The sequence below is a fragment of the Canis aureus genome, chromosome 15 (genome assembly GCF_053574225.1).
Source record: "Canis aureus isolate CA01 chromosome 15, VMU_Caureus_v.1.0, whole genome shotgun sequence".
Taxonomy (NCBI): Eukaryota; Metazoa; Chordata; class Mammalia; order Carnivora; family Canidae; genus Canis; species Canis aureus.
Window position 1 is genome coordinate 40,879,823 of NC_135625.1, and position 18,116 is coordinate 40,897,938.

Below are 18,116 nucleotides of genomic sequence, written 5' to 3' on the forward strand. Positions count from 1 at the left end.
ATATAGTCTATCCTAGAAAATGTTCTGTGTATACATAAGAAGAATGTATATTCTGTTGTTATTGTTATTTGGTGGAGTGTTTAACAGATGTCTGCTAGGCTTCATTGATTTATGCTGTTTTCAAGCTTTATATCTTCTTGTTGATCTTCTGTCTAGTTGTTCTATCCATTACTGAATGTGAAATAGAAAAAGAAAAGAAGTCTCCAACTATGATTGTTGAATTGTCTATTTCTGCTTTTAATTTTACCTAGTTTTTTTTGCTTTGTGCATTTGGTGTTCTGTTATTTGGTGCACATGTGTTAAAAATGTTATATCTTCCTGATGTGTTGAAACTTTAATAATTCTAGAATGTTACTCTTCATTTCTAGTAAAAAAAATTTTTTTAAAGTCTATTTTATCTGATTTGCTTGGGGATGCTATTTCATGATACAACTTTTTTCATTCTTTTATTCTCCATCTATTTGTATCTTTGAATTTAAAGCATGGTACATGTTGACAGATTATAGATTTGTCTTGTTTTTTACTTTTTCTGACAATCTCTACCTTTTATTGATAGTCTCTATTGGATATGATATCATCATACATCTATTTTTAAATCATGGTTTCCTTCAATAATTCTTTGAACATAATTATAATGTCTCCTCCTTTAAGTTTTTTTCCTATTAAATCCAATATCTGGTCACTTTCATAAGTAGTTTCTACTGCTTGCTTTTTTTTTTTTTATACTAATGAGTTCCTTAGATCTTGTGGAAATAAGCAAAACCAAACAATGAGAATAAGTGAAGACTACTTATTCAAAGCTTGCCAGAGTGAGAGAGTTGAATCTTGGCAGACACTCAAAAGCAGGAGGAAAGTAGGAAAGGTTTATGAAGTGGGAGAACTTGGCTCTTGTCTTACAGAGTCAAAAAATGAATCTCATGGAGAAATGAGAGGAGTAAAGCAATAGAAATTTATTAAGCAAAGATATAGAGAAAGTTCTCAGAAGTGAAAGGGATCCTGACAGTGTTGCCACTGAGGGCTTTTTCAGCTTGCCTCTTATAGAAAACCTCATTAGAAAGTTGATGGACTTGGGATTTCTTGAGCCATTTTGAATGAATGACATATGATTGTTTTGAGTCTTGGTGATTACTTGGTAGATGTTAAAGGAAGATACTCCCTAGCATTTTGGGGCCAGGGGGCTGGATTTACTTCCTATCTCTGTTTTTGTTGCATCTCAATGTCCTTGGGATTTATGGGAACCTGACTCGGGGGGGCCTTCTCTTATCTTTCCCTGCCTAGCCCTATCTGTCCCTATCTCATTCATATGATAGAAAAAAGGGAAAGCTTCATGAATCCCTGATTAGAGGTTGTTGGCCTGAGGAAGGTGTAGGCTAACTAGAAATTGTGAAGTATTTTATGTTTTATGTTTAGGAGTACATATTTAATTTTCTCTGCTTGGTCCTAAATTGGAAGGAGAGACAAAAAATTAGGTAAGCTGATAGTTTTTAATCAAGTCTTGATTATCTGGGGGTGACTGTTATATAAGTTATTGTTCGGCTTCCTGGATTATTACTGGAGATAGCAATATGAAATCTGATTTGCAGTGGGCTGGCTTTCTGGGCTATTTATTGTCAACAATGGGATTGGTTTTCTGGACAGGTTACTGAAGGACTATTTTTAATATTTGGTCTGGCCTTTGTCCATTTGTATATTCAGTCTCTCAATCTGTAATTGTAGTTTTTCACTGAATTTGGGGAAGTGTTGGCCATTATCTCTTCAATATTTTTCTACCTATTTTTTTCTTTCCATTTCTCAGAAACTCCAATTAAGCATATGTTAGATAATATAGCCTTACTGGTTGCTGCAACTATATTTAATTTTTAAAGTCCCTTTTTTTTCTCAATTTTCTTTCAGATTTGATAATATCTTATAGATCCATACTCTTTTTTTTAACCTTTTCTTTTACCTTCTTTAATGTGCAGTAAAACCTATTCTGTACATTTCATTTTAAATATATTTTTTGTTCTAAAATTTAGAGTTGGCATTTGTATAACGCTTATTTCTTTGCTGAATTTGCTTATTGTTCTCAAACTTTCCTTTATATTTTTGATCACATTTTTAATACTGATTTAATGCCTTTTTTTTTTCTCTACTAATTCCAAAATCCTGACTTATTTCAGGGTCAGCTCTCTTTTGGATTGTTCTCTTGACTAGGGGCCACGTTTTTCTTTTATTCATATATACAATATTTTAAAATCATATACTAGCCATATTCAATGATACATTGGAGCTTGTGACTTTTTTTTTTTTTTTTTATTCTTGCTATTGCAGACAAATAACTAGACGGGAACCAGTTTCCAAACTCTACTTTTGAGTTTGGAGACAACCAAAAAGCTCTCCTTAGTTCTTCCATTTTTTTTGGTTTTAGTTTCTACTAAACTATTTTCATATAGTGTCAATTTAGTTGTAAGTAAAAAACCTACACCTGAGTTAATAGCACACATTTTTAAAGCCTGATTCTGTGCCTCCTCCTTTCTTGAATATCATATCTCATTTTCTAGACACTTTCAAACTCTGGTCAATAATTTGGGTTTTTTTGTTGAAATATTATGCTGACCTGACTTGAGGAGTGCCCTCAACTGAAAACCATTACAAATGCAAATCTTAAAAAAATGCGGTTTTGTTTTTAGTGAGGATTCCCTGTCCCCCTCCTTTACCTTTTTGCTTTATTATCAGTGAGAGTTAATGCAAGTTAGTTGGCCATTGTACTCAAGTAATTCTGAAAAGAACAAATTATCTTTTGGATTCAATTTTTTAACCTCTATCCTGCAAAATTAAGTCAAGAGAGTGTGGAAAAAAAGTTTTTGATGATTTTTACTTTGACCCTAGTGACTGCAAATGTCATGTGTAATTTATAACAGGAAAATTTTTGGATAATTGAATCAAATGCTCAAGGAATAATCTTATAAATCTATTTTGGAAATAATGAGTATTTGACACATATATGCAAATAAACATATATGTTTTAAATATTTGAAAATATTTCCTTTAACATGAATTGTTCTAATGAATTATGCTAATAGAGGTATCTTTATTTTTCAGAATTTTTGCTACTACCAAGGGTATATTGAGGGTTATCCAAATTCTATGGCCATCGTTAGCACATGTTCTGGACTCAGGTTCGTTATATAATTTTATGATTACAAAGTAGAACCGTGTTTTAGAAATTTTTAATTTTTTAATTTTTAATTTTTTATTTATTTTTTATTTTTTATTTTTTTAGGGAGAGAGCAGAAGTGGGGAGGAGCAGAGGGAGAAGGCTGAGCATGAAGCCTGCCACAGGGGGCTCCATCTCATGACCCTGAGACCATGACCTGATCGAAAACCAAGAGTCAATTGCTTAACAGACTGAGCCACCCAAGGGCCCCCCAAATTTTTAAATTCTTAAAAATTATATTCAGGAGTTTTAAAGTGAGGCATGGCTTATTGTAGAAAACTGTCAGTGGAAAAGCATAATATGCAAATTCTTGTTATGTCTCCTACTCAATCTTGAATTGAGATTTTTGATATATTTGTAAACTATAAAATATTAATGGCTAAGTGAATACCAATTATGTTACAATTCTTGCCACTCAGTGAGTTTGTGGACATTCAGTAACTCTTTCCTACTTTACCATCTAAGACTGACTCAAAATAATCTACATACTATTAAACTCATTCACTGTCATTTTCTATTTATTTATTGTATTGACTTTAAAAATGCATTATTTTATTTATTTACTTATTTTTTGATATTTGTAGGGGCTTACTACAGTTTGAAAATGTAAGTTATGGTATTGAGCCCTTGGAGCCTTCAATTGGTTTTGAACATGTGGTTTATCAAGTAAAACATAAGAATAAAGGTGTTTCTTTATATGCTGAGAAGGATATTGAGTCAAGAGAAATGTCCCATAAAATACAAAGTATAGAGGTAGGTGATTGAGTAAACTATATGATTACTATGCAGCAATATAAACAATGTATTTTTCTAATGTACAAATTATTTACATTAACATACATTACAGACTGGATAGATAGATAGATATACCAGAAACTTCATGACCTCTATTGTAAGCCTTAAAACTAGTATTCAATTTATTAGAACTACAACCTGGCATTTTCCACTGTTAGTAGCATGTTTTCTTGTGATCTAGATCTTTATTGTCTGCAGATGCACTCCTTTCTCCATATTTATTATGCCAAAATTTTGATATAATTAACACAAAAGCAATTCACATAAATATTGAAGATACATATCTAGGGTCCTGAAGAGAGTCACCAGCATCTTTAAAGGCGACAGCCTCATGAGAGACCATTACATTTTCCTCAAGAAAGACAGGGTTAATCTTCTTATACAGGAATGGAGAGATTGCTTCTACTAGAAAAGAAGATTCATCAGAATTTAGGGGTTCAGTGAACTCGAGCTTCATCAGAGTCTTCCCATATGTTTTTATTCCAATTTTCAAGATCTTATTCCTTCCCAATTATGTCCACATTTTAATAGTAGACACATGTAACATTGGAAATTCAATTTACATAATATTTCATCCATTCCTATAAATGAGATTGAGTTTTGTTTTCAACAATCTCAGCTCAGCAAATACAGTAGTTAAGGATTTCTTTCAGGGCAGACATTTCTACAGAGAAACATAACCAACAAAATGCATGTATATATATGTATGATTGGATGAGGTCCAATCATTTTGAAGGGTAATCTGCTTTACTCAAAGTCCCCCAATAAAAATGTTTATCTTCAAAACTACCTTCACAGAAACATCTAGAATAATGTCTAACTACAAATCAGGGCATTGTAGCCCAATCAAGTTGACAGATAAAACTATCCACCACACCAGAGTTAGAAAAATCATTACTATATTTCTTCTAAAACTTTTATTATTCAATCTCTTACATTTTAATATATGATACATTTTAAGTCAATTTTTTGAATGGAATCAGATAGAGTTCTATATTCATCATTTTTTGTTTGGAATCTAGTTTTCCCAAAATATTTTTTAGTGAAAAAAATATACGTTGTTCCACTGAATTTTCATTTTTTTTTTCACCTAAAGGACAGTTGATCATAAATGTTTGGAATTATTTCTGCAGTTATGTTTCTTTTTTTTTTTTTTTTTTTTCTGCAGTTATGTTTCATTGATCTTTATGTCTATTCATATACCAGAACCACATTTTATTTTTTTTTAACCACTATACCTTTGAAGTATGCTTTGGAATTAGTAGATGTACACTCTTCAGGGATGCTCTTTTATGAAACTGTTTGGCTACTTTGGGTAGTATTCATTTCCAAATAAATTTTAAATTTTATTTATTTTAATTCCCTTAAAAAGCCAGATGGGATTTTGTTGATTTTGTAGATTTCTCTGGGAAATATTGCCATTTAACAATATTAACTCTTTCTATCTGTGAACATTGAGTAGCCTTTGGCTATTAGGTTTTAATTTCTTTTGCAATGTTTTATACAGTTTAGTCTTCAAGTTGTCATCAAAATTTCTTTTGTGAAATTTATCTCTACATTTTTTATTGAAATACTATTGCACAATTAATTTTTATTGCAAACTTCTTCTTTTGCAATTAAGATGCCTTCCATTTATTTTTCATTGCTAAATTGCCCTGGTTAGCACATCAAGTATAATGTTGAATTAGTGAGAAGAGATATCTTTGTCTTTTTCCAATCTTAGGAGGAAAGGATTCAGTCCATTGCCATTAAGTTTGATACTGATGGTGAAATAAAATAAAAACTCTCTAGAACTTTTTACTCACTTTACTCCCTGATAAAACTCTCCAGTTTTCCATTCTATCCCACTTTTTCTGACTTTTCCTTATGCATTCACATTTTAGATACTGCTATTTTTCATGTTATATCTCAGGCTTTCATTTGTTTGTCATGTATTTTTCCATTGATTTATCTACTGTGATTTACAGATCTGCCACTCTCTTTCAAGTTTTTTTCTTGAGTAATCCCAAGATAAAATATACAAACACACATTATCTATCTACCTACTTATCTATCTACCTATATCTATCTATCATTTATGTATCTATCATCACTTATCTTCATGTCCCATCTTACTCCCTGAATATTTGTATTAATGACCTTTGACAATTTTTAAACTTAAATCTTTAACCTATCCATGTTGCAATTAGATCATCAGGTAGTGTTATGTGATTTTCTTGCTTAGATATAATTCTTTAGCATTTACTTGACTAAAGGAAACTTTCCTGCATTTGGAGATATCTTTATATAACATATATCTAAGCAAATTGTCTCTGTATATGGGTACTTTCTCTTATTAAATAAAATGGCTTTAGAGGTCTTTTGAAATCAAATATCTACTCACTTTTCCAACACACACAATTCCTGGCATTATTTTATGCATTTTTGTCTTAAATTTTTATTTGTTTAGGATGAACTGTGTATTTTTTCTGCATACAAGCTTATTGCTCAGTAAATGAATAAATTATTATTAACTGAATATTACCAATCCCAATCTCAAGTATGACAATGATCAAAAATTAATTCAGGGAATGTTAAGCAACACTAATATTCATTAAAACAAAACAAAACAAAAACAGATTTGAATCTCTCAATCCATTAATACATTATTTTTCTTAATTAATTTAAATGTTTATTTTATTTTTATCCTCCAGTAAAATAGTGTTATTTTCTTGTTTAGGGACTTTAATAAAAGGATAGAATCCTATATGCAAGACTGTTATGCAAAATTTAGTGCTTAATTTTGGAAGAAATGACAAGAAAGCAGTAAACCATAAGGGGATTTCATCAGCATTTTTTATTTTTATTTTTATTTTTTAAATTTTTTAAAAAATTTATTTATGATAGGCACAGTGTGAGAGAGAGAGAGGCAGAGACACAGGGGGAGGAAGAAGCAGGCTCCATGCACCGGGAGCCCGATGTGGGATTCGATCCCGGGTCTCCAGGATCGCGGCCTGGGCCAAAGGCAGGCGCTAAACCACTGCGCCACCCAGGGATCCCTCATTAGCATTTTTTAAATGAAACCCTCAAATCTCCAAAAGTTGGGCTAAGAAAGAATTTTAAAGTGAGGGGGGGGAAATGAGTAATCAATCCTAAAGTTTTCTATCTGACCTTTCTCAGCTTTTCTTTTTCCTTTAAATTACTAAAATCATCACTCTTTTCATCTTTATTAAATCCCCAGATTTGTTGTTCCCTCCTTAATTATTCTCTTTCTATGTTAAAGAAAAACAGTTTAAAATGCAATGGTTTTGAACTTTCAAAGGATTAAATATCAGTGTAAAGAAGAAAAAATGCAGACACTAAAATAAACATGACAAAATTTTCCTCAATTTCTGATATTTGATTATCCTTTTCTGCTTCCAGATATTTTTCAGTGCATATAGGCGATATGCTATTTTAGTAACAAAATATTTTGAATTTTCCACACTTATAGTCTCAAAGTGCTTGCAGCATTTGTCTCACATGTGCGTTCCTCCTTCATGAAAAATAATGATGAATAAAAGTAACATTTTATTAATAGTAATTATAACAATTATTACTTTGTCCTCATTTTGGGAAAACAATCTAAGTAACATAAATGATAAGCAAGATTTGAAATACCGTTAGGCTTCACATTTATGCCTAATTTAACTACTATGATCTAAGTGGATCACATCATACTCAGAATATACATCTTGAAATATCTGTGATCTGATTTAAGAAAGTTTGTCATTTTAATTATTTGTTGGCGAACATTTTTTTAAAATTATTTGGCTAACGTTTTTCTGAAGTAAATTATACAAAAATTACTTTATCTTTCAAATGATATCTCATTCTTTTAGATAGAGATGTGTCCTCACTCCTTTGGGGTATAGGAATAAAAAAGAGGACCACACGCTACAGTATAATAGAATTTTTAAGCTAATTAAACACACATATTTTGTAATGGAAAGTCAATAGAAAAGTTTCTTTAGAGAAAATAATATGAATAGCCCAGTACCAATGAGAAGTTGCCCACTGGAAGTAATGGAAAGCTTTTCTTGAGTAAATTGAATATTTGATCAAATGCAAAAGAAGTGACAAAGGCAAAATTTCTGAAAATGATTCAATGATAGCAAGTTTTGATTATATTATCTAATTCTTTTTTTATATATAAAAGTATATTTTGTGACACTGAATTCATGAGGTAATGATATATATTAAAATATTTAAGTAATACTTCTATTTTGATATAAAATTTTTGTTTTTTTTCAGCCACCTTCTGAGTTCTCTCAGTATATAGAAATGCATGTTGTAGTTGAAAAGAATTTGGTAAGTATATTTTGATTTATTTGTTTTATGTCCATTTATATTAGCAATGAAGGTTTATAAGAAATTGGAATAAATTTTTAAGAAATGACAATAAATGACTACTTTTGCTTTATATCTGTTTTAATGTATTTTAAATTATTAGTATTGTTAATAAGTTGGAAATCAAATCTCTATCAATTTATTCTTAGTTTTACATAATTGACGTAAATTAAAACCATTGCTACCTTTAGAATAGTTTCTTAGTAATTTTTATTTATCCCTCTCATCTTCCTAATGCTTGGAAATGTCTAATTATTTTACTATCTCCATAGTTTTGTTTTTTTCAGAATGTCATATAATTGAAAATTAGACTATGTAGCCATTACAACTATTTTCCTCACCTTAGTATATGTTTTTAACTTTACTCCATGCCTTTTCATGGCTTAATAGTTCATTTCTTTTCAGCACTGAATAAAATTCTATTGTCTGAATATACCACAATTTATTTATTCACTCAGCTACTGAAGGATATCTTGGTTGTTTACAAGTTTTGAAAATTGTGAACCAAACTGCTAAAAACATCCATGTTCAGGTCTTTGTGTGGGCATAAGTTCTGACTCCTTTGGGTAAATACCAAGGAGTATTATTGCTAGATCATATGGTAAGAGTTTGTTCCATTTTGTAAGAGACTGCTAGACTTTCTTCTAAAGTGAATGTACCATTTTGCATAAATGCAAAATGCACTTTAAATATGTCATCCCATTGTCTTCTGGCCTCTGAGGTTTCTTCTTTTTTTTTTTTTTTCATTTTTTTCTCTTCTCTTCTCTTCTCTTCTCTTCTCTTCTCTTCTCTTCTCTTCTCTTCTCTTCTCTTCTCTTCTCTTCTCTTCTCTTCTCCTCTTCTCTTCTCTCTCATTTTTATCCTCCAGTAAAATAGTGTTATTTTCTTGTTTAGGGACTCTCTATAGGAGATATGAATCTCCTATAGGAGAATCTCTATAGATAGAATCTCTATAGGAGATATGTGATATCTCCTCCCTCTCCTCTCCCCTCCCCTCCCCTCCCCCCCTTCTCCTCTCCTCTTCTTTTCAAGAGAGACACAGAGGGAATAGGGAAAGGAGCAATGAGACAATCTTAAGCAGACTCCACATTTAACATGGAGCCTGATCCGGGGCTTGATCTCACAACCCTGAGGCCATGACCTGAGCTGAAATCAAGAGTCCAATACTTAACTGTCTGAGCCACACAGTTGTCCCTGGTGTCTGAGATTTCTGATGAAAAATTGACTGATAATTTATTATTACTTCTCTCTTGCTGCTTTCAATATTCTATATTTGTCTTAACTTTGATAGTTTGGTTGTAATGTCTTTGATTATAAAGTGTATTGATGTGATGCCCTTTGGATTTATCCTTCTTATTGTTGTTGAGCTTCCAGGATTTATAGTTTCATGTGTTTCATCAAATTTGGGAAGTTTTTGGCCATTGTTTCTTCAAAAAACTTCTTTATTAGGGACTTCCATAATTCATATATTGTTCTGCACAATAGTATCTTATAATTATTTTTTTCTCTCTGATTCTTAGACTCAGTAATTTCAATTATTCTATTCTTGAGTCCGCTGATTCTTATGTCTCTTCAAATCTACTTTTGAACCATTCTAATGAATTTCAATTCACTTATTGCATTATTCAACTCCAGAATTTGTTTCATTTCTTTTTATAATTTCTCTATCTTTATTATTCTCATTTTGTTCATAAATCATGTTCCATTTCCTGAATTTCCTTAGTTCTTTCTTTTCTCTTAGCTGTTTCAGCGTATTTTGTTATCCTTTTATGAACGTTTTAATTAAATTACAGTTAGTTAACATACAGTATAATATTAATTTCAGGTGTAAAATATAGTAATTTGGCACTTGCTTTCAATACCTAGTGCTCATCACAAGTGTCCTCCTTAATCCTCATCACCTATTTCAACCATTCTCCCACCTACCTCTCATCTGGTAACCGTTAGTTTGTTCTCTATAGTTAAGATCTGTTTATTTATTTGTTTGTTTGTTTGTTTGTTTATTTAGGCCTCTTTCTTTCTTCCCCCTCTTTGCTTATTTATTTTGTAAATTCCACATATGAGTGACATCATATGGTATTTGTTTTTCTCTGACTATTTCACTTAGCATAATGCTCTCTAGCTCCAACCATGTCGTTGCAAACGGCAAGATATCATTCTTTTTTATGGATGAGTAATATTCCATTATATATAATATATATAATATATATATACATCTGATATGTGATATCTATCTATGTATCTATCTATCTATCTATCTATCGACATTGGCCACAGCGATAGATATATCTGAGATATATCTCAGATAGATACATATATCACATGTGATATATATATATAATATATATATATCTCACATCTTCTTTATTCATTTATCAGTCGATGAAGTCTTGGGCTGTTTCCATATTTCAGCTATTGTAGATAATGCTGCTATACATGTTGGAGTTTATGTATCCTTTATAATTAGTATTTTTGTATACTATGGATAAATCCTAGTGGTGTAATTGCTGGATTATAGGATATTTCTATTTTTGACTTTTTGAGGAAACTCCATGCTGTTTTCCAGAATGATACACTAATTTGCATTTTCACAAACAGTGCAAGAGGGTTCTCTTTTGTCCACATCCTCACCAACACCTGCTACTTCTTGTGTTGTGGATTCTAGCCATTCTGACAACTGTGAGGTGATATTTCATTGCAGTTTTGATTTGTATTTCCCTGATAATGAGTGATGTAGAGCATTCATGTGTATGTTAGCCATCTGTATGTCTTCTTGGAAAAAATGTCGATGTTTTTCACCCATTTTTAAATTGGATTATTGATTTTTTTGGTATTGAATTTTATACCTTCTTTATATATTTTGAGTACTAACCTTTATCCAGTTACATTATTTGAAAATATCTTTTCCTATTCTTAGGCTGCCTTTTAGTTTTGCTAATTGTTTCCTTTGCTGTGCAGAAGTTTTTATTTTGATGAAATCTCAATGTTTTATTTTTTCTTGTTTCCCTTGCCTCAGGATGCTATATCTAAAAGGAAGTCACTGTGGCCAATGTCAGAGAAGTTACTGCCTGTGTTCTCTAGTATTTTCACGACTTCAAGTCCCACATTTTGGTGTTTCATCCACTTTGAATTTACTTTTGTGCGTGGTATAAGAAAGTGGTCCAGTTTCATTATTTGCATGTTGCTATCCTGTTTTCCTAATACCATTTGTTGAAGAGACTGTCTTTTTTCCTTGGATATTCTTTCTTGCTTTGACAAAGATTAATTGACCATGTAGTTTTGAGTTCATTTCTGAGTTTCCTATTCTGTTTTACTGATCTATGTGTCTATTTTTGTGCCAGTACCATATCGTTTTGATCACTACAGCTTTGTAACATAAAGATGTGATTATGATGCTGGAAACATGATGTCTTCAGATTTACTCTTCATTATTGTTTTGGTTATTCAGGGTCTCTATGGTTTCATACAAATTTTAGGATTTTTTGTTTTATTTCTGTGAAAAATGTTGGTATTTTGATAAGGATTACTTAAATGTGCAGATTGCTTTGGGTACTATAGACATTTTAACAGTATTTGTTCTTTCAATCCATGAGTCATGGAACATATTTTCATTTCTCTTCAGTTTCTTTTCTTAGTTTTTGATAGTTTTCAGAGTACAGGTCTTTAACTTTTTTGGTTAGTTGATTCCTTGGTATCTTGTAGTTTTTGGTGCAATTGTAAATGGGATTAATTCCTTAGTTTCTCTTTCTGCTGTGTCATTATTGGTGTATAGGAATGCACAAATATCTGTACGTTAATTTCATATCCTGCAACTTTACTAACTTTGTGTATTAGTTTTAGCAATTTTTTGGTAGAGTCTTTTAGGTTTTTCATATAGAGTATCATGTCATCTGAAAATAGTGAAAGTTTGATCTCTCCCTTGCTGATTTGGATGTATTTCATTTCTTTTTGTTATCTGATCAGTGTAGTTACAATTTCCAGAACTATATTAAATAACAATGATGAGAGTGTACATCCCTGTCTTGTTCCTGACCATAGAGGAAAAATTCTGTTTTTTCCACTGAAGATGATGTTAGTTATGAATTTTTCATAAATTGTCTTGATTATGTTGAGGTATGTTCCCTCTCAGCCTACTATGTTGAGGGTTTTTGTCATGAATGGTTGTTGTACTTGTCAGGTACTTTTTCTGCATCTATTGAAATAACCATGGTTTTTATCCTTTCTTTTATTAATGTGTCATATCACATAGATTGATTTGTGCTTATTGAGTCACCCTGGCAACCCAAGAATGAATCTTACTTGATTGGTGAATGACTTTTTTACTATGTTGTTGGATTCAATTTGCTACTATTTTATTGAGAATTTTTGCATCAATATTCTTCAGTGATACTGGCCTATAGTTCTCTTTTTTAGTGGAGTCTTAATCTGGTGTTGGTATTAGGGTAATGCTGGTATCATAGAATGAGTTTGAAAGTTTTCCTTCCTCTTCTATTTGTTGGAGTAGTTTGAGAATAGGCATGAGCTCTTCTTTAAATGTTTGGTAGAATTTGCCTGTGGAGCTATCTGGCCCTGGACTTTTGTTTGTTTGGAGTTTTTTTTTTTTTTTTTTCATTACTGATTCAATATCTTTGCTAGTTATTGGTCTGCTTAAGTTTTCTATTTCTCCTATTTCTGTTTTGAAAGTCTATATATTTCTAGCAATTTATCCAGGTTGACCAATTTTTTGGTATATTTTTTAATGATATTTTCCTATAATTATATTTCTGTGGTAATTGTTGTTATTTCTCCTCTCTCATTTGTAATTTTATTTGGGTCCTTTCTCTTTTCGATAAGCCTGGCTTTAAGTTTATCAATTTTATTTATTTTTTTTTTTAAAAGCTAGCTCCTGATTTCATTGATCTATTGTGTTTTGTTTTTCTTAGTTTCTATATCATTCTTCTGCTGGATTAGGCTTCACTTGTTGTTCTTTCTCTAGCTCTTTTGAATGTAGGTCTAGGTTGTTTATTTGAGATTTTTCTTGCTTCTTGGAATAGGCCTGTATTATTATATATTTTTCTCTTGTATCTCAAAGGTTTTCGACTGTGGTATTTTCATTTTTATTTGTTTCCATGTACATATATACTCTATGTATACATGTATATATGTACATATGTATATATATGTATATACTGCATATATATATGTATATATGTATATACTGCATATATATATATATATATATATATATATATATATATATAAAATTTCTTCTTATATTTCCTGGTTGGCCCATTTATTGTTTAGTAGCATGTTGTTTAACCTCCATGTATTTGTGGTTTTTCTAAATTTTGTAGTTTAACTGACTTCCAAGTTTCATAGCATTGTGGTCAAAAAAGGTGCATGGTATTATTTCAGTCTTTTCGTATTTGAGGGGGCCTGATTTGTTATCTAATATATGATCTATTCTTGAGAATGTTCTATGTGCACTTAAAAAGAATTTATATTCTGCTGTTTTAGGATGGAATATCCTGAATATATCTATTAAGTCTATCTGTTCCAGTGTGCTATTCAAAGCCATTTTTCATTGTTGATTTTATGTTTAGATGATCTGCCTATTGATATAAGTAATAGGTTAATGTCTCATACTATTTTTATCAATGAGTTCCTTTATATTTGTTTTTAATTTTTACATATTTGGGTGCTCCCATGTTGGGGCATAAGTATTTACAATTGTTACATCTTCATGTTGGATTGTCCCCCTTATGATTATTTAGTGCCCTTTATCTTTTGTTAAAGACTTTGTTTTAGAGTCTAGTTTATCCCATGTAAATATTACTGTTTTGGGTTTCTTTTGACATCCATTTATATCATGTACATTTCTCCATCCTTTCACTTTCAATCTGCAGATGTAGTAGGTCTAAAATGAGTCTCTTGTAGGCAGTTTTAAAATGTTGGTTATTACTGGTTTTCCCCCTTTGTTTCTATTTTTAAGCCAGGTTTCCTAGGTTTTGTTGTTTTGTTTTGTATGTATAATATGGTCAGCATATTTTAGTGGTCAGCTAGTCAATGATGAGTCAAAGGTTATCTTTCAACAACTGAGCAGTAAGTCTTCTATCTGGGATTTATCTGTGGATGGGGGATAGTATTCAATATTTATGTAGTCTTCCAAGTCAGGGAGGTTTTAATTTTGTATCAGGATTTTCACATGTGTCTTCTGCTAGTAAGTAATGTCTCCAGTTTGTTTATACATGATCTTGTGGATATCTTGGATCTTATATTGTCTTTCCTGAGCCTGAATGATATCTTGTGTATTCATGGAATATTCCAGACTACCAAAGATATATGAATCAACATATACGTTGTATACGATGGCTGTTGTATTCCCTCCACCTCCATGTTAGTCTTTGGATTGTTTTTTGAAACAATGAGAATCACATCCTGAGATTAGCTGTAATAATGACTTTTGATGTTCAATCGATACAGAGATTACTATTGTTTTTGACGATGTATCTAGGCATGCATTCAGGGCATTTTGCCCTTGCTCTGCTCCATATCAACTCATCTTCTTCTAGAAGGGAAGCTGCTCGCTTATATGTCTTGACCTAGCATGGCAGAATTACTATACAGAAGAACTTGAGATGTTGATGGGAACAGCCTCAAGTAAATAAAATGCAACAGATTCTTACTACTCTCTCCATAATATTAGAAGTTTTTATTTAATAAATGCTTCTTGTTTTTTGTATGTGGTCAATTTCAAGAATCTTGAAATGTTTTTTTTTTTTTTTTTTTGAAAATTTTGTTTTATCATTGCTTATTGTGGAAAGGATTTAGGATTTACAGAGCTCATCATTTTACCATCTCAGAAGTTCTGCTGCCTGTAATTATTTTTTAATCCCCGAGAAGTTTATGAATTTTCTTCCTATAGATTTCACACATTTGTTAGGCATTTTATTTCATTATTTCCATAAATTAGATATTTTTGTATATTCTTTTCTTGTAATTTAAAGTTTTTTTTGGGGGGGGGGGTGCAGAGGGAAGGGAGAGGGAGAATTTCAAGTAGGCTCCGCAATCATGACTTGAGCCTGAAACCAAAAGTCAGATGTCTAACCAGCTGAGCCACCCAGGCACCTCCAAAGATTCTTTTTTTTTTTTTTTTTAAAAAGGAGAATGGATACTGATTTATTTCCACAATTGATACAAATTTTTAAAATATACAGAATAGTATATATTTGAATAGTACATAAATATGAAGATACAAAACTGTATATAAGAATTATAAAACTCAAACTCATGATAGGGTATGTAGAAAAGATAATGGGAACATAGATTTCCTCTATACCTATAATATTACATAGTTTTTCCTTTTTTATTTGATAATATTTAGTCATCTAAGTGTTTATGAAATTATTATTTCTTAGTTCTTGCTCTCTTTCTGAAATACTTCTTGGAGAAATTCTATATTCATAAATTTTTAGAAATGTAATATTGAACACTAGAGAATGTAACTTTAATCACTACATTTTTTAAATTAAAAATCCAAAATATTATACACAATTGACATGGGAATTGGATCAAATTTTTAAAACTGTGTTTAACTAAATGGGCAAACAGATTTAAGAAATTCAAAGGAGGGACGCCTGGGTGGCTCAGCGGTTGAGTGTCTGCCTTTGGCTCAGGGCAAGATCCTGGGGTCCAGGGATCAAGTCCCACATCAGGCTCCCTGCATAGAGCCTGCCTCTGCCTCTCTCTCTCTGTCTCTCTCATGAATAAATAAACAAAATCTTAAAAAAAAATTCAAAGTAAAAAATATTAAAGATTAACCACCCTAACCAGTGAATACTCAAAATGGGATAAAGTAGTTAATGGGTGATGTTTCAGAAAAATCTACTTATGTATAAAAAAGAAGTCACTGGTGTTTGAGTATGCAAGTAGTTTTCCAGTTCATTGTTCTTGGTGGCCTTTCTGTAAAAATACAGGCATACCCTGTTTTTTGCGCTTCTCAGATACTGCATTTTTTACATATTGAAAATCTGTGGCAATGCTGTATCAAGCAAATCTATCAGAGCCAGTTTTCCAACAGAATTTGCTCATTTTGTGTCTCTGGATCACATTTGGTAATTTTCTCAATATTTCAAACTGAAATTACTAGATTTGAATTGCAACAATCTCATGATAAAACTTTAACAGAAGAGGACTTTCTCACTGGTGAGCAAAGAAAGTGATTCTTCGGATGGAAGGTACTCCTGGTGAAGAAGGTGTGAAGACTGCTTGGCTTTTGGAGTAGCTTTAATTGTCCATATACAATCAACTGCTTGGCCAGGTTTTGTTTTTTCTTCTTGTTCTACTTGACTAGAACGCTCTATTCCATCAGCTCCCAGGAGCTCAAACTGGCAATCTGGGATGGATTTAAAATACCTCCTAGGTGAGTAAAGTCTGGATCTGGAATAAATGAATATTTTGCTCAAAATTCCAGTCCTTCAAGTTCTTCATCAGAACTAAACTTAATCCACATGAATCTCCCTGTTGATCTAATTAGTGGAGGGCTTTTCACACCACAGTAACGATCTGTAAGTGGAGAGAAACCAAATGGCCTATCTCGAACCTCCAAGTGGTCAAACCGACATTCAAATGATGGTTCTATATAATAATGTTCGTCAAAGGTCAACTCTATTCTTTGACACGGAGCCGCTTCCAAAATGTAGATACACTCCTTTGTATCTTGGTTTGGCGGATAAGAGCCAGGATAATTTGGTGAAGCAAAATGACCTCCATTGCTGGTTCAAACCCAAATGCCACACTGGGTTGCAGGAATATGCTTGATTCCAATATTTTGTCCATCCTGGGTCTTTTGGGCCACAACAATCCCTTCGACTACAAGTGCTGTTATTAACAACACTTTGAGGACTGCGCACAGCTGCTCCAGGGCCAGCAGCCAGGCGGCCAGGCGCGCTGGCGCGAGGGGCAGCGCCCGCACCGGCAGCTCCCAAGTGGTGGGCGCGGGCAGCCCAGGCTCATTAAAGCCGGGAGCTGCACCTCCAAAGATTCTTGAATCCTTTTTTTTTTTTTTTTTTTTGTATATCAGTTTGCTTTTTCTGTATAATAAGGTACTCCAAAATTTAGTGGTTCAAAAAAAAAAAAAAAAGCCACCCAACTATTCATTTAACTCACAGTTTTAAAATTTATTCTGATTTTCTCTTACTGGATGGCATCACTCATGTATCTTCAGTAAGGTTGAATTTTGCTTGGGTTGACTGGTCCAAGGATGTCTCAGCTAGCATATCTTATCTCTGCTCCACTTGGTGTCTCATCAGTCTGCAAATAGGCCTATAATTTGTCTTTTTTTTTTTTGAGGGGTTGTTTGCATGCTATTAGCATTGATAGGGTCCTTCAAAACAGCAACATTCACTTTGTAAGTGGCTTATAAGCTTCTCCTTACATCATGATTGCTAAAACATCCAAAAAGAGCAACAATGTCCAGCCTCTAATTCAAGGGGTAGGAAAATATACTTTAATACACTACAAAGTAACATTATACAGGAATGGAAAGAATATAAATAAAGTTTTGCATTTTTCTTGCTTTTTTTTCCTGAAAAGTTTAACACTTTGGTCACTCTCTACTTTCCAATAATACTCGTATCATAATTTTACATGAATGTTCATTTCAATTCCCATACTTTTCAATTCCTTGACTTTACTACTTCAGTAGTACTATTCATCAGCCTGCTTCAACCACCAGCTGCCATGATTATACATTATAATTGATGACTACTATAATATC

The 18,116-nt window shown here is 32.1% G+C and overlaps 1 protein-coding gene across 7 annotated transcripts in view; it reads left to right on the forward strand.

The window, feature by feature from the left end:
* Positions 1 to 18,116, forward strand: part of ADAM2 (ADAM metallopeptidase domain 2) — a 137,023-nt gene that overhangs the window by 18,162 nt on the left and 100,745 nt on the right. For 5 of the 7 annotated variants that reach the window (XM_077849258.1, XM_077849257.1, XM_077849260.1 and 2 more), the window contains 3 exons: positions 3,082 to 3,158; positions 3,781 to 3,949; positions 8,264 to 8,320. In XM_077849258.1, the coding sequence (XP_077705384.1) occupies positions 3,082 to 3,158; positions 3,781 to 3,949; positions 8,264 to 8,320 (303 nt within the window). The remainder of the gene's footprint in view (positions 1 to 3,081; positions 3,159 to 3,780; positions 3,950 to 8,263; positions 8,321 to 18,116) is intronic. The other 2 variants (XM_077849259.1, XM_077849262.1) reach the window with 1 other exon arrangement.